The following is an 18,118-nucleotide window of genomic DNA, read 5'->3' on the forward strand; positions in this document are numbered from 1 at the left end:
TTTAAATGAGAAGGTGTGTCCAAACTTTTGGTCTGTACTGTATATATAAGGATGTCATCACATATTGCAGCTGCACTACCATAACTGCACTCGGATCACTATTGCTTGCTTTGCGTCATCAGTTCCATGTCATGGTTTGAAGTTGCAAGTGCAGGTGAAGCATAGTAAATTAGGTGCGATCCATGAACAATGTTCATTAGCAATATATAATTGCACTATAAAGCATAAATGCAAATAATATACAGTGCTGGCCAAAAGTATTGGCACCCCTGCAATTCTGTCAGATAATACTCAGTTTCTTCCTGAAAATGATTGCAATCATAAATTCTTTGGTATTATTCTCTTCATTTAATTTGTCTTCAATAAAAAAGCACAAAAAGAATTGTCCTAAAGCCAAATTGGATATAATTCCACACCAAACCTAAAAAAGGGGGTGGACAAAAGTATTGGCACCCTTTGAAAAATCATGTGATGCTTCTCTAATTCGTGTAAATAACAGCACCTGTAACTTACCTGTGGCACCTAACAGGTGTTGGCAATAACTAAATCACACTTGCAGCCAGTTAACTTGGATTAAAGTTGACTCAACCTCTGTCCTGTGTCCTTGTGTGTACCACATTGAGCATGGAGAAAAGAAAGAAGGCCAAAGAACTGTCTGAGGACTTGAGAAACAAAATTGTGAGGAAGCATGAGCAATCTCAAGGCTACAAGTCCATCTCCAAAGACCTGAATGTTCCTGTGTCTTCCGTGCGCAGTGTCATCAACAAGTTTAAAGCCCATGGCACTGTGGCTAACCTCCCTAGATGTGGACGGAAAAGAAAAATTGACGAGAGATTTCAACGCAAGATTGTGCGGATGGTGGATAAAGAACTTCGACTAACATCCAAACAAGTTCAAGCTGCCCTGCAGTCTGAGGGTACAACAGTGTCAACCCGTACTATCTGTCGATGTCTGAATGAAAAGGGACTGTATGGTAGGATACCCAGGAAGACCCCACTTCTTACCCCGAGACATAAAAAAGCCAGGCTGGAGTTTGCCAAAACTTACCCGAGAAAGCCCAAAACGTTTTGGAACAATGTTCTCTGGTCAGATGAGACAAAAGTAGAGCTTTTTTGGAAAAAGCATCAACATAGAGTGTACAGGAAAAAAAAAGAGGGATTTAAAGAAAAGAACACGGTCCCTACAGTCAAACATGGCGGAGGTTCCCTGATGTTTTGGGGTTGCTTTGCTGCCTCTGGCACTGGACTGCTTGACCATGTGCATGGCATTATGAAGTCTGAAGACTACCAACAAATTTTGCAGCATAATGTAGGGCCCAGTGTGAGAAAGCTGGGTCTACCTCAGAGGTCATGGGTCTTCCAGCAGGACGATGACCCAAAACACACTTCCAAAAGCGCTATAAAATGTTTTGAGAGAAAGCACTGGAGACTTCTAAGGTGGCCAGCAATGAGTACAGACCTGAATCGCATAGAACACCTGTGGAGAGATCTCAAAATGGCAGTTTTGAGAAGGCACCCTTCAAATATCAGGGACCTGGAGCAGTTTGCCAAAGAAGAATGGTCTACAATTCCAGCAGAGCATTGTAAGAAACTCATTGATGGTTACCGGAAGCGGTTGTTCGCAGTTATTTTGGCTAAAGGTTGTGCGACCAAGTATTAGGCTGAGGGTGCCAATACTTTTGTCCGGCCCATTTTTGGAGTTTTGTGTGAAATGATCAATGATTTGATTTTTGCTTCATTCTCTTTTGTGTTTTTTCCTTGCAAGCAAATTAAATGAAGATAATAATAACAACAAATTTGTGATTGCAATCATTTTCAGGAAGAAACTGAGTATTATTTGACAGAATTGCAGGGGTGCCAATACTTTTGGCCAGCACTGTAACATACATTCCTTCATTAAATCACTACATAGAACCAAGTAGCTTCAAAGTCTTTGCCAATTTATGTCAAGTTTCCATGAGTTTTTGCTGAATTTTTGAGACTCGGTAATTTCGAAGTACAAAAAATGCAGCGTCTTACAGAACCAATAAAAGGGATGGGATTTATAGAATTCTCCTGCCCATTGTGCTTTTCTTTTATACTGTGTAAACTGACGTGCGGTGCATGTTTGAAATCTGCAACCTGACAATTTGCACATGACTCTTTGTCAAAGCCAAATATCAGGAATTATGAAAAACAAAGCAGCATTAACATGGCACACCTAAAAGAGACAAAAAAGGCATCAAAAACTCAATAAAAATGCATGTAAAAAAATTACAAGTAACTAAATTTACCTAAGAAGTGTAAAAATCTGTAACTTCAAAAATTCTCAAAATACTCATTGTGAGAACGTAGCTTTAGACGGTCCGATCCAGGCTTCTTACAAACTGATCAGTGGTTGCTTACTGGCCTGTTTAGAGGCTGACAAGCCAGTGATCATTGCTCCAATATACAGTAGTATGATGTTATTGGCAGAACATCTTTTTTTTCACATGGGGCAGAAGGTTGCCAGTAGTAACGATGCCTAAAAATTATCGCACCCAAAAAACGGACATTCCTATAAACGCTCATTTGCCAATTATTAGCTTATCTTAATGGGCCATTTCTTACATTTATTATAAAAAAAAACATTTCTAGAAATATTCTTCAAGGGGTTGTTCAGGTTTGACATATTGATGACCTATTCTCAGGATCACATTGGTGGCTGGTAGTGGCTTGATCTAAGTATTGTATAGATTGTTAGCATCAGAACTATGTATTCTGTGTTCCAAGTACTGTAGCTCAGCTAACATTCACTTTGGTAGGAGCTAATAAAAACTGATTGGCAGGGATCCTGTGTGTCAAGTCCCAAGTTTCATGTTGATGATCTGTCGCTTTGATTAGTCATCAATGTCACAGTCCTGGACAAAACGTTTAAAAGCAAAAATCTGTATTAAATCATCTTAAGCATATGAAATAATTATTTTGCTGCCATTATTGCTTTTATTAGTTATGGGTATGATCTGCCGTCCATGTGACATAACTGCTCTCAGCGGTTTTATGCTGTACATGCAAATTAAATAATTTTATAATATTTCCTGCTGTTAGCCTATATATTTCAATTCCTGTACAATCTGTTTAATTCACTAGTTCTCATGTTTGTGCTGCAGACATAGAATCATCATACTCATGGTCCCCAGAGAAAAGAACATTCTCGTGACTTTTGGATATGGGAATGTTGTGATCATTGTTCTGGTCAACGAAGCCTAAAAACAGCAAAGAAAACATAAATATGAATGTACTAAATACTTTGACTGTATACATGTATCTCTCAAGTTATTGTTACATTGGTACATTTATGATTTTGGGGGTACTGTAGTATGTTTATGTAGCTGAACAGTAAGCCCCGAGAGGTATTGATATTGGTGGGTCCTTGGCACCCCAATCCAACACTGGTTACGTTTGTGAATGCACCAAAGCTAAATCTTTAACATATTGTAGTGTAAACTATCAGTAGTTGTACATTTGTAAAGGTACAAACAAGAGATGAGCTGGACTGACAAGATTCGTATTTGCCAAATCACGCTGATTTTACCAGGAAAGTCTATTCACAGAAAATGTCTTCTCCGAGATTTGAATGTCCCTTATCATGGGCTGGAGTCTGGTGAAACGGTAAGTTGTAATAGAAAAGAACAACTAATACTCAGCCCACCATTCTTCTCTCCGGCCACCTCCGGTGCTTTCTGTGACCCGTATGGTCCTCATCACCTATGCTTATCACCACTGCACACTTAAACCTGATACTAGACCAGGAATTTATGAAGTTGTGACCTTACAATGGCGCTCTTTGTGATGTCTGACATTGCAACCTTATGATGCTAGCGCAGAAATGTGGGTTTTTCAGAAATGTGTACTTCAGCATACAGCAGCGCCAAGAAGAAGCACCAAGGACCGTGCGGGAACAGTAAACAGATGAGTTAGCCAGAGAGTTAAGAAGTAGTTGAATTGAATTTTTACTCGGAAAAATTCTCTCAACTCTAGTACAAACCTTTCCAAAATGATTCCCTCTGATCCTTGTTATTTGGAGGCAAATCATCCATGTTTACATCATCATATCCTTGTTCTTCTCCTGGTTACAAAATCACAAAGAGATGTTTTGCATTGAATTGATATTTTGTTAGGTTTGTCAAAGAGTAAAAAATTTAGATTTATATACACCATTGTAGACTGGAAAATATTTATCCATCGGGCAGATATTCAAATTACAGATTCAGCCATTAGCCTAAAAAAAAGGCTCATCACCCTCAAATAGTATTCATCCGCAAGAATTGTAGACGAAGACAAAAAAAGTAATTTTTATCTAAAATCTTTTTAGCAAGTATACTTGATTAAAAAAATATTTAATAAACCAAACAAAATCCTGCACATTGGTAAGAGCAGTGCTGTTAGGCGTCGGTCTGTTGCTGGATTCGAAATGGGTCCACGACCTTATGTGGTCTCCCATTACAGTCCAGCCAGGGCTGATGCTGCTCAGCATCATCATCAGCCCCAACACCTAGCTTGTCCGCGAGCACTGTTTATCTCCCAGGTAGTTGTGCCTAACAATGTTAAGCCTGGGTTGCAGAGAGAGACAGTGCTTGCAGAGTCTAAGTCCAGAGTTTGCCGTACTGAGCATGTCCATGAACTGACGGATCATGATTGGTGGTTTGGCACCCACCTGACCCGGTGACCTGACACCGCCTGATTGGTCCACGCGTAACGTCTCCAATGGCGCGTCGGTGGGCAGGGCTTAGTCTTTAAAAGGCCCGCCCACAAACATGGTGACGCGCTCAGATCATTTGAGCTGGTTGTTTGTGGTGTGCACGCTTAAACTCTTGGGCTCCTCTAAGAGCCATAGCTTTATGCAGGCAGGTAGCTTGAGCCATATAGAGCGGGTCTGCTCATTCCGGTAGCTCGCCGACTGAGTGCACGAATACCCGGTGGGTATCACCCACATACTAACGCCATCTCCTATAGCGTAGCGCCTGTACCAAAGACAGGGCTACTCCTTCTCCCACGGTCGCACGTCTTCCTGCGGTTCTTGGAGATTGTGCGAACCGTCTTACCCTTCCGTGTGCTTTAACACGAAGGGCTAAGATAGTTGATAGGTGCGTCGCCGATCGCTCTTCCTCCGTACAGTTAACGGAGATAGAGCGTATCGCCTTACCCGGTCCGGTGTGCTGTTAACATGGACGGGTTATCAGTTTAATTGTCGCTTTCCTTTCCACCCGGAAAGTGTTCGGCAGCAGTCCATTAGGCTGCATTGCGGACCCCGAGGTCAATTGCGTTCCATTAAAATAAAGTTGTCTGCAACCGCCCTCCTAACAAGTGCATATGGTAATATAGAATAAGTACAATAGTTGTAAACACATTGCGTTCCAAATACACAGCGGTCAGAAGCTACATCGTATATATGCAAATATAAATGTGCCTATTCATAAATAAATTGCAAAAAAATGCTCTTAGCCATAATGTAATACACACTGCAAAATTACCACTTAAGCAAATTCCTCAACACTCTTTTTGTGTATTTTGATCTCACTTCCTCTGGGGGGTGAAGTACTTGCAAAACGCGCGTTGGGGAATTTGCCTTAGTGGAAATCTTGCAGTGCGTATTACATTATGGCTAAAAGCATTTTTTTGCAATTTATTTATGAATAGCCACATGTATGTTTGCATATATACAATGAAGTCTTTGGCCACTGTGTCTACTATTTGGAACTCTATGAATTTACATCTATTGTACCTATTCTACTCTATATTACTACAGGCAATGCTCTTTTATCAATGTACTGAATTTTATTGTCTTTCATAATTTTTAATTCATTAAATATTTTTACACTCGTGTATTTATTAAAAAATATTTTTTAGCTAAAAACTTCTTTCCTTGTCTAAAAACTTTTGTAGACTGCTTGCTCTCTTGTACTAGTTCAAGACTCCTGGGGGGACTAAAACAAAAAAGTAAAGGAAAACATGATGATCTATATTTTCTCATTTAACAAAATCTAAAATTATTTAACCCATGGAGTAAATGCCATAAAGAAAAAAAAGGAAGAGAACAACATTTGAAACACCAGAATTGCAATTTGTGACCAAATCGCCAGCTATATCTCAAAATTGCATCGATAAAAATGTCAGCTTACCATGCAAAAAAACAAGCCATCATGCAGCCCCATCAATAAAAAAGTAAAAATGTTACAGTTCTCAGAATATGGAAACACTTTTTTTTTTTACAAATTTCTGACATTTTTAACCTATTAAAATATTTTAATTTGGGCTTTCCATATTGTATTTTCTTGAATAATGATATATCCAGGTAATTTTTATTAAGCATTGAATGCTTTAAAACAAAATCCAAAATGCAATTGCAAAATTTAGAGTTTTTGACAATTTCACCCGACTTTTTTTCCCCCCATTTTTCAGGATATTATATGATAAAATAAATGGTGGAATTTAAAAAATTAACTCATCTTGAAGAAATCAAGCCCTCATATGTGTATTTTGCCCAAAAAAATAAAGTTAAGACGGTTGGAAGAAAAAACAAAAGTGCAAAAATAATAATTAGCCAGTTTGTGAAGTGGTTGCAAAGAAAATGTAATTGACACTAGAGAAGTGTTCATTTTTTTCATCACAGCTAAAAGAGACATTTTATTTCATTGATAGGAAAGATTCCTTGTGCAAAGCAAAACTCAGTTTATGCTGATGTCAGAAGAATCAAAAGAAAATGTGTGGAAAAAAGTTAATCTGAATTGTCAACCATGTTAAAAAAATGCATGGATTTCTGACTTGGACTTCTCTTGAAAACCATTATTTTTTACCTATAGTTATGTTCACATTGAGTTGTTCTACGATATGGATTTTGGTGTAAAATCACAAAATAATCTCTTCACAACCGCTTGACACAAGCTTCCCATTCATTTCAAGAATAAACATATCTATCGTGTTTTTAACATTTTGCAACACTAAAAGTGGTTTGTGAATTCTTGTTGCATTTTAAATTGTGGAAAGTGTCACATTTTCTATTAAAATGAAAGGAAGGGAAAAAGCCCTGTGTACAAAAACACATTTTCTGAAGTGGACTTCTAAGCCACACAAAAATCCACATAAAAAACTTCTATGTTAAGATACCCAAATATATAAAAACCCCTTTTTGTGTTTTGTTTTAAGGGGTTTTCTGGACAAACAGATTATTAAAGCATTGTAAAGCCTATCACAATTGAAGAAGCTTAATAATTTACTTGCTAAAGTTTCTCTATTCCAGAGCTGTCACAATTACTAGCTCTATTCTTCCTCATACTGTCATGCCAGGTGTAAGTGTAACACAGAGGGAAAAGGGAGAGGGAGCCCAGACACTAGGGAAAGGGGGAAGTGGAGAGCTCCTAGTCAGGTCTAGCGTCACCCTGTCTCAGCTAACGTCTCTATATAGCCTACTCAGATATTGCGTGCCTCGCCCTACTTTCAATGGCGTATAGCTACGGCTAGGGATGGACGGAGATGAGCACTAGTGTTGAGCCACCCCCGTAGTGTTCGAGTTCGGTTCGGTTCATCGAACACCCGTATGTTCGCCGAACTGTTCGTCGAACTGTTCGACGAACACCTTCGAACACCGTTAAAACCAACGGCAGGCAAACAAAAACACATAGAAACACATAGAAAACACCTTCAAAGGTATCCAAAAGCTGACAAACTGCTCAGAAGACACAACTAACACATGGAAAAGTGACAAGAACATATAGTCACGCGAAAAGAAAAGAGGTGGAGGAGTAAAAGCAGGGGGAGACACAGATATAGGCATGTTATGCCCTTCTAAAACCAAAAAAGTGTGAAGGTGACACGGCCAGTCCGTTCCTGCCCGTGCGACCTCCGTGTCGCCGGCTTTGTGCCAGAGCTGCGGTGGACCCTGACGGCCAGCCCCCCTCTCCCAATACTGGTGCCTGTCCGCTGGTGAGTCAAGGCAGGTCTAAGCTTTTAAATTTAAATTGTCTCTCTAATTTGAATGAATACACTTTAAATCCTTTTACAAGGATCTATTGGAGGGCAAGTCTCATGCCAGCAGCCGCGTAATTCCAGCTCCAGTAGCGTCCACTAAAGCTGCTGCAGTTAAAAAGCTTTTATAAGGATCGAGCTCGGCGGTCCACCGCAAGGCGTCCTACCGCCAGTCCCAGCCCCTATGCCTTGGGGTGCCTCCTGATGCTCCTCACTGAGTATCCCAGGGTCCCGAAGCATTTCCTTTGAAAAAATTAAGTGTCCAAACTACAGGTGGTGTAGCTTGCTTAACAGCTGGAATAATCCACTGACTAGCAGACACTGCTACTAGGCACAAAGTATTTCCTGGGCTAGATGCAGTTAAAAATTTGTAATTAGATACTCTCGTTGGATGCTGAGAAAGCATTCCATAGAGTCTCCTGGCACGCCATATATTATTCTCTTAAAAAGTTTGGGGTAGGGGTCTAGGGGACCTTTTTATTGCCAAAATCACGGCCCTGTATCGCAATAAGTCACCTAGGCTGAAGATAAATGGAACTGTAGCACCCCGAGGGCACGGTTGCTACAGAGGTATTGCACCTCACCCAGAGGTGTGATATCTCACTCTCAGGTAAGGATGGAGTGTGGATCAGGACCCCGACACCTGCATGCATTACACCACATTGCCGTGGGGCAGGGCGACCAATATGCCCCTGAGATGGGCACGACAGTCCCTGTCCCTGGCTGGAGTGGGGGGAGGGAACATCGAGGAAGGGGAACCCTGTAGTGCAGGAGCAGGGAGGAAGCAGTTCCTGGGTGCATTGAGAAGGGAGTATAAAAGGTGGGCACCATCTAAGTTCAGTGCAGAGAAGTCTGAGCAGAAGTGACAGGGTGCAGGGGCTCTGCATGAGCTCTGCTCCAGAGGCGGGCCTAGTAACAGAGGCCCAGGCCTGGAAGAGGGAGAAGAAAGGAAGAGGAGCGGAGAAGGCTCCAGGAACAAGGAATGAAGGGATCCCAGGGGTGCGGACGGGCGAGTCGCCACCGCACGCCCGAATCCACCTGCGTGGAGGGGTCAGGCCAAAGGGGGAGACAGGTCCCCGAAACAAGTTGAGGCGGGAAATGACCCTCAGCTACAAACCGGAGGCTGTGACATTTTGAAGCGCTCCAAAGTTATCTGGGAGTTGTCTGAGCCCCTCACCTGGTGAGCACAGTACGACGTGGGCAGCCGTTACCTGCAGAAGTGGTCTGGATAATAAGAACTGTGAGTAAAGGCCCTGGACTGCATCACTGACTCCGTGTCGTTACTGCTGCTGCCCTGCACCATCACCCCCATCCTCCGCATACACTGCCCTGAGGCTATACTCCTCCAATGGGGAGTTATGCTACGCTCTGCTGCACCCACAACACCAGCCTCAGCGGTCTGCCCTGCAGCGGCGGTTCACTCTGACCGCAATCCACGGGTGGTGTAGTCGGACATTTAAACATCAAAACCACATAAATAGTTCCACCACTGGTTTGACCGCCCTGAGCCACGGAACCGGGTCACCGCCACGGAGACTACAACCACCAGAATCCACCAAAAAGGGTCCGGCTCCGGGTGTCCCAAGGCCCAGGGGGCGCATCAGAACATTTTCATCACCTTTCATAATCACCAATGGGACAAGGCAGGGATGTCCTCTGTCCCCTCTCTTATACATCCTAGTGACGGAGCACCTGCTCTCATCAATTCGCCATAACCCCAATATTAGGTGGATTGAGGTGGGAGGCACCGAGTACAAGTGCTCTGCATTTGCTGATGATGTCCTAGTATATATTACTCAATCACATATATCCATCCCTGCTGTTATGGCTGAAATAGATCACTTTGTTACATGGTCAAATTTTAAAATCAATGCAGCGAAGTCTGAGGCCCTCGATGTCTCCCTCCCCAAATCAATACAGGATTCCATCCAGTCCAATTTTCCCTTTGCCTGGAGCCTCACAGGGTATCAAATACTTAGGAATTCCTATTCATAGAGACCTCTCCCGTCTATGTTATCTTAATTTTGGGCCCTTTATTGAGCAACTCAATACAGACCACGGTTGGCAAGTTAGAACTGTAAGATTCACTACGTGAACCACTGGTGTTTTGTGGAAAAGCACATGTACACTGTGTTCCAAATTATTATGCAAAAAGTGTTTAGGAGTGATAAGGAAAGAATTTGTTTGTTTGTCAGTTAAACTCATTGATGGTGATGTGTGTCAGGGCTCTTTAAATCACTGTAAGCAATTGCAGACACCTGTGCTAATTAGTTTGGCATGTGTGTCCAATGAAAGGCAAGATTACTTAAGAAGGCTGTCCCACATTATTAAGCAGCCTACATTTTCTGCCAAAATGGGAAAGAAAAAGTATGTGTCGGCTGCTGAGAAGCGACAAATTGTGGAGTGTTTAGGTCAAGGCATGACTACAATCAACGTTGCCAAGACCCTTCATCCTGATCATCGCACAATCAAGAAGTATGTATCTGATTCACAGTACACCCGTGTGCGTGCTGATAAGGTAAAATTGAGAACTATTTCCTACAGGCAATTACGTCAGGTTAAAAGAGCAGCGGCAAAAAAGCCTTGTCATAGCAGCAGAGAAGTTTTTGAAGCTGCTGGTGCCTCCAACGTCCCCCGAACAACAAGATGCAGAGTCCTTCAGAGGTTTGCAGCTGTGCGTAAGCCATCCTGTCGACCTCCTCTATCCAGTGCACACAAGCAGAAATGGCTCCAGTGGGCCAAACAATACATGAAGACTGACTTCAAAACTGTTTTGTTCACCGATGATTGCCGTGCAACACTCGATGGTCCAGATGGATGGAGTGGAGGATGGCTGGTTGATGGACACCCCACGCAAACACGGCTACAGCGCCAACAAGGAGGAGGTGGAGAAATGTTTTGGGCTGGAATCATGGGGAGAGAGATTGTCGGCCCCGTTAGGATTCCTGAAGGGGTAAAGATGAACTCCATAATGTACAGTGCCTACAAGTAGTATTCAACCCCCTGCCGATTTAGCTGGTTGACACATGCGGAATTAACTTGGCATTGTGACATTTGTACTGTAGATCAGCCTGGAAGTGGGAAATGCACTGCAGCAAATTTTTTTTTTTTTTTTTTTTTTTTTTAAAACGTAAAAAGTTAATTCAGAGTGTCATTTATTATTCAACCCCTCAAACCACAAGAATTCTGTTTGGTCCCCCTTAAGTATTAAGAAGTAGTTCAGGCACCAAGAATAATGAGCTTCACATGTGTGGATTAAAGATCTCTTTTGCCAGCCTTTTCTGACTATTTAAGACCCTCCCCAAACTTGTGAACAGCACTCAGACATGGTCAACATGAGAAAGACAAAGGAGCATTCCAAGGCCATCAGAGACAAGATCGTGGAGGGTCACAAGGCTGGCAAGGGGTACAAAACCCTTTCCAAGGAATTGGGCCTACCTGTCTCCACTGTTGGGAGCATCATCCGTAAGTGGAAGGCTTATGGAACTACTGTTAGCCTTCCACGGCCAGGACAGCCTTTGAAAGTGTCCTCCCGTGCCGAGGCCAGGCTTGTCCGAAGAGTCAAGGCTAACCCAAGGACAACAAGGAAGGAGCTCCGGGAAGATCTCATGGCAGTGGGGACATTGGTTTCAGTCAATACCATAAGTAACGTACTCCACCGCAATGGTCTCCATTCCAGACGAGCCCGTAAGGTACCTTTACTTTCAAAGCGTCATGTCAAGGCTCGTCTACAGTTTGCTCATGATCACTTGGAGGACTCTGAGACAGACTGGTTCAAGGTTCTATGGTCTGATGAGACCAAGATCGAGATCTTTGGTGCCAACCACACACGTGACGTTTGGAGACTGGATGGCACTGCATACGACCCCAAGAATACCATCCCTACAGTCAAGCATGGTGGTGGCAGCATCATGCTGTGGGGCTGTTTCTCTGCCAAGGGGCCTGGCCATCTGGTCCGCATCCATGGGAAGATGGATAGCACGGCCTACCTGGAGATTTTGGCCAAGAACCTCCACTCCTCCATCAAGGATCTTAAGATGGGTCGTAATTTCATCTTCCAACAAGACAACGACCCAAAGCACACAGCCAAGAAAACCAAGGCCTGGTTCAATAGGGAAAAAGTCAAGGTGTTGGAGTGGCCTAGTCAGTCTCCTGACCTTAACCCAATTGAAAACTTGTGGAAGGAGCTCAAGAATAAAGTCCACATGAGACACCCAAAGAACCTAGATAACTTGGAGAAGATCTGCATGGAGGAGTGGGCCAAGATAACTCCACAGACCTGTGCCGGCCTGATCAGGTCTTATAAAAGACGATTATTAGCACTAATTGCAAACAAGGGTTATTCCACAAAATATTAAACATAGGGGTTGTATAATAATTGACCCACACTTTTATGTTTAAAATTTAATAAAATTCAACTGAGCAACATAACTTTTTGGTTTGTAAGATTTATGCTTCTGTTCATAAAACCTACTCTCGTTTGCAGTTTGAAGGCTCTAACTTATTTGCATCTTATCAAACCAGCTAAATCTGCAGGGGGTTGAATACTACTTGTAGGCACTGTATGTGGAGTTTCTCAAACAGCACTTCCTACCATGGTTCAAGAAGAAGAACCGTGTATTCCACAGCAAGATCATTTTCATGCATGACAATGCACCGTCTCATGCTGCACATAACACATCTGCATCTCTGGCTGATATGGGCATAAAAGGGGACAAACTTACGGTGTGACCCCCATGCTCCCCTGACCTCAACCCCATTCAGAACCTCTGGAGCATCATCAAAAGGAGTGTCTATGATGGCGGGAGGCAGTTCATATCTAAGCAACAGCTCTGGGAGGGTATTCTGTCCTCATGCAAAACAATTGAAGCAGAAACCATGCAAAACCTGACAAATTCAATGGACGAGACAGTTCAGAAGCTCCTTTCGAACAAGGGGTCCTATGTGCAAATGTAACATCACCTAGAATAAAGTTTTGAGTTGAAAACTGTTTGATTTCAGTTTGTAATAACCTGCTAATGCTTATAAATTCAAAAATGACCATTTTTTTGTTCTTTATTAAAATGAAAAGGTTGATTGAAGAGTGTGGGGGATCCAAGAGTGTGGCAACCCAGTAGTCAGGATTACTTCGAATTCTGACAATCTGAGGGTCATGTTGCAGGTAGTGCAGCAAGAAGGCACTCGTGTGTCTTGCGCATCTAGGAGACCCAAAATTATTTTCCGGGCTAGATGCAGCTAAAAATTATTATTAATTTGAAATCTGGTGGAGCTTAGTATAGATGGCCTAATAGAATCAGTACTGCACACTGCTACAAAGCCCAAATTATTTTCCAGCCAAGATAAAGATAAACATGATTACTAATTTTAAATCTGGTGGAGCTTAGTATAGATGGCCTAATAGAATCAGTACTGCACACAGCTACAAAGCCCAAATTATTTTCCAGCCAAGATACAGATAAACATGATTAGTAATTTTAAAGCTTAAAACGGTTGGTGAGGTGATTTTAACAAATCGTCAAGCTTTTACTCTCCCCAGAATGACACAGGGGTAGAAAAGTCGTTTCGGATCCATGATTTGTTCATCTTTATGAACGTGAGTCTGTCTACATTATCAGTGGAGAGCCGCGTGCGCTTATCTGTCAGCACACTACCAGCAGCGCTGAACACACGTTCAGACAGAACGCTGGCTGCGGGGCATGACAAGATCTCCAAGGCATAAGTGGCGAGCTCCGGCCATTTATCCAGATTGGAAGCCCAAAAAGAGCAAGGGTCTAGTGACACAGTCATGGCTTCAATGTTTACTTGGAGATTCTCCTGTACCATCGTCTCTAGGCGTTGACTATGTGTCAGACTTCTTGTCTCCTGTGGCCTTGCAAAGGATGGGCTAAAAAACTGGTGAAAAGATTTTGCAAAATTGATGTTACCAGCAGATACTGTGTTTCTGTTACGGTTTGAGTGCTGAACACTCGACGGTCCCACGGTTGGCAAGTTGGATCTGTGAGATTCACTACGTGCACCACAGGTGTTTTGTGGAAAAGATTCTGCAACAGTCTCTGCTGATACTCCTGCATGCATGCATCCCATTCTATGGCAGGAATAATTTCTGCAAATTTACTTTTGTAGCGGGGATCTAACAGTGTGGCAACCCAGTAGTCAGGATTATTTCTAATTCTCACAATTCAAGGGTCATGTTGCAGGTAGTGCAGCAAGAAGGCACTCATGTGTCTTGCGCATCCAGGAGCACCACGTCCCTGTTGTGTTGATGGCGAGGTAACAATCATGCTTCCTTCCTCTATTCTCTCCCCTTAACCTCGCACAGCAGAAATTTGATCAAGGTCTCCCTCATCTGATGAGTCTTCCATCAGTTCGTCCTCCACTTCTTCCTGGGCTCCTGCACCTTCCTCACTAGTTTGGCTGCTACCATGCGCCCTGGTAAAACCATCTCCCCCACCCTCACATGCCTGCCGCCTTGGTGCTGCCGAGCGTCTGGACCTTGCAGATGTTAGCCCTTCCGCATACAACTCCTCATCCTCTACCTCCTCCACCTCCTCTTGTGCCACTACCTGACTCCGAATTTTGTTTAACATGTGCTCCAGCATGTAAATCACTGGAATAGTCATGCTGATAATGGCATAGTCAGCACTAAACATCTTCGTCGCCATTTCAAAACTGTGCAGAAGGGTGCATAGGTCCCTGATCTGAGACCACTCCTCCAGCGAGATTTGCCCCACCTCTGGATCTCGTCGGACCAGGCTATATGTCAGAATGTATTGCACCAGGGCTTGTCGGTGCTGCCACAGTCGCTGCAATATGTGCAGAGTTGAATTCCACCGGCTAGGCACATCGCATTTTAGCCGGTGAAGTGGCAGGCCCAACGACTTCTGTAGAGATGTAAGTCGCTGAGCAGCGGGATGCGAACGGCGGAAGTGAGCACAAAGCGACCGTGTCCTCTGCAGAAGGCCATCTAGTCCGCGATAGTGGGCTAAAAATTGCTGGACAACCAGGTTCAACACGTGAGCCATACAAGGCACGTGTGTGACATTGCCCCGGCGAAGGGCCACACCCAGGTTTTTAGCATTGTCGCACACGGCCTTCCATGGTTTCACATTCTGTGGAGACAACCATTCATGAAACTGGTTCTCCAGAGCTGTCCACAACTCCTCAGCTGTGTGACTCACATTTCCCAGACATTTCAAAGTAAAAACCGCCTGATGACGTTGAGCCCTGCTGCCAGCATAGTAAGGAGGTGTGAAGGATCCCTTATGCGCAGTTAGAAAGCTTGTGGCATGACCAGACAGGCTTTGGGTGCAGGTGGAGGACCGAGAGGAGGTTGAGGAGGCAGAAGCAGTGGAGGAACTTTGAGATAAAGAGGATTGACGCACAACTCGTGGGGACGGCAAGACTTGGACAGCAGCCCCTTGTCCTGCTGTCACCATAGTTACCCAGTGCCCTGTCAGCGACATGTAATGCCCCTGTCCATGCCTACTCGTCCAAGTGTCTGTGGTGAAATGCACCCTGTCACACACAGAGTTTATCAAAGAAACGGTGATGTTGTGTGCGACATGCTGGTGGAGCGCAGGCACTCCTTTCTTTGAGAAGTTGTGCCGACTGGGCATCTGGTACTGGGGCACTGCGACGGACATAAGGTCTCGAAAATCCTCTGAATCCACCAGGCGGAAAGGCAGCATTTCTGTAGCCAAGAGCTTGCAGATGGTGAAATTCAACCAAGCTTTGTCATGGCTAGGAGGAAATGGTCTTTTACTTGTCCACATCTGAGGGACTGAGGGCTGGCTGTTGTGCTTAGACGGGGTTGAGAAGGGTGTCCCCGGCAAACTGCCGGTCTGTGAAGAAGATGCAGGTGGACAGGTTAGGTTGCCTTGATCCAAAGGTGGTGCTATCGATGTCGGACAGCGCTCAACACAAGCTGGTGTTACCACCTCCAAAGAAAATGATGACCTGCCAATCATGCTGGCTGTTGCGGGTAGAGAGGTGGCAGGTCTGCGTCCCAAAACAGGTGTGACTGCTGTCCCCCCAGTCACAGAGGATGAAGAGGCCGCGGATGCACAAGATGTGGCAGACAGTGGTTGGCCCGGCCGGCTAGGCCGCATTGTAGCACAGTGAGCTTCTCACTGCAACTTATGCTTCAAGTTCATGTGCCGGTTCATGCATGAAGTACTCAAACTATGTATTTTTTGGCCTCTACTTAGCTTTTGCTGACAAATATTACAGATAACAAGAGTTGGGTCATCTTTATCGATCTGAAAAATGCCCAGGCTATGCAATGCTTAGCACCCATGCGACCTGAAGAGCCACCATGACTTGTGGTCAGAGGCAGAGTTGTGTTTGAGGATGCAGTTGTTGACATGCTTCCAGAACTACATCTCTGTCCAGGAAGGCGCAACCTGACCTCGTCGTCACTATCATCCTCCTCCACCTCCTCTGCTGACCTCATCTCTTGGCTGACTGTGGGTTGACAGTAAGTGGGATCTCCAACCTCAACATCATCACCCTGTGTGTTATCCCACCCGTCGTCCTCAGAGCCAACCTGTTCCTGCCCTGACAAAAAACTAAAGTTGTCGCTCCAATCAGGTATTTGAGTCTCATCATCGTCTTCCTCATTGTCTCCACCAACAGGAGTCACAGTTTGGGAACGAGGGTCTACATTATGGTCAGAACCTTCTGCGTCTGGTCCTGGATCCGACTCATAAAGATTCTGGGCATCAGTGCAGATCATTTCCTCTTCTGGATTCACAGAAGCTCTGGAGCCGACCTCTGATTCCCAGGCTATAGTATGAGTAAACTGCTCTGCAGACTCAACCATCTGTTCTACCCCATACTCAGATGGGCAGCTGGAGACTTAGGAGCTGTGAGGAAGCAAGTGCGATTGGGGTGACACCTCTGAGGACTGGAGTATTTGTGATGTTGAAGTTGAGGTGGAGGAGAGCCCTCTTAAAGGAGCACTTGATATCCGTTGAAGCACCTGCTGTTTTTGTGCCTCATCTGGAATTTATAGCGATTGGCGTGGCCATAAGAAAGGGATCTTATCACATTGTCCGCTAAAAGAAGTAGACATTTTAGTTTGGCTGGAAGATGGTCTTTCTTCTGCAGATGTCACTGTTGCTTTAACACCTACCCCACGGACACCACCTTTTTTCCCCTTCCCAACACGACTATTCCCTGTTATGCACACGCCCGGGCTAAGCGGCGTGTGCGTGTGATTGGTAGTGATTCCACTGGACCGTGCCGGAGAGTGAATGCCTGGAGGGGCGTGACTAAGTATTCACCCGATCCGACCAGGGTCGCACGACGGCATATGACGCCAGTGCACCAAGGAGGAACCGAGCAGAGGGACCAGGTGCTACTCCAGGACAGACCCCGGACACGGCTGTTGACCCACACAGGGGAATACAGGAACAGGCTGGTAGGCTGGCACACAGACTGGTGGGTATAGGCAGGCACGACTGGTATGCAGGCAGGCGGGTATGCAGGCAGGGGGGTAAAGGCAAGCACAGCTAGAGTGCAGACAGGGAGGCACTAGCAGGTAGGAACACAGGCGGGATAGGACCCAGTACACACCGGGACACAGGAACAATACAGGCAAAGGGGTACAGGCAAGCACGGCTAGAGTGCAGACAAGGCTGAGCAGGGAGGACAGGGCTCTGTTCACACGGAACAGACAGGAAGGGAAAGGCAGAGCCAGACACCCACAGGGTACTTGCAGTGAAGTAGCGAGTGGACCACAAACTCACAAACGGGAGTACAGAGACAACTGGCAGGAGTTAGGTACGAGTTCAGACTCTGCAGAAAAAGGAAGGGAACGGACATAGAGGCAAAAACAGGTAAAGGATAGGAGAGAGTTCAGACTGGAACTGAGTGTACGGAGGAGACCGACACTGCAGCGGGATACAGGAGCGGGTCTGGGAATACTGCCCCCAGAGAGGCGGGACGAACAGGCAAGGAGCGTGTTCAGACAGGACAGACAAGATACAGGAGCGGGTCTAGGTAATCGGCCCCTAGAAGGCAGGAGGAACAGGCTAGGAGCGTGTTCAGACAGGACAGACAAGAGAACACAGAAAGGACTCAGTTCAGACACGGGAACTAATACCGAAAAGCAGGAGACATACAGGACTCAGTTC

At 44.7% G+C, this 18,118-nt stretch overlaps 1 protein-coding gene across 2 annotated transcripts in view; it reads right to left on the minus strand.

The window, feature by feature from the left end:
• Positions 1-1,884: 1,884 nt before the first annotated feature.
• LOC141153875 (antigen WC1.1-like) overlaps positions 1,885-18,118 on the minus strand; it is a 193,693-nt gene continuing 177,459 nt past the window's right edge. The window contains exons 14-15 of one of the 2 annotated variants that reach the window (XM_073639116.1): positions 4,006-4,086; positions 1,885-3,223 (exon numbers count right to left, since the gene is read on the minus strand). In XM_073639116.1, the coding sequence (XP_073495217.1) occupies positions 3,111-3,223; positions 4,006-4,086 (194 nt within the window). In that variant the 3' untranslated portion in view covers positions 1,885-3,110. The remainder of the gene's footprint in view (positions 3,224-4,005; positions 4,087-18,118) is intronic. The other variant, XM_073639115.1, reaches the window with a different exon arrangement.

This window comes from Phyllobates terribilis, unplaced genomic scaffold (assembly GCF_046119375.1).
Source record: "Phyllobates terribilis strain yellow unplaced genomic scaffold, ASM4611937v1 Scaffold_7__3_contigs__length_470593459, whole genome shotgun sequence".
NCBI classification, from domain to species: Eukaryota; Metazoa; Chordata; class Amphibia; order Anura; family Dendrobatidae; genus Phyllobates; species Phyllobates terribilis.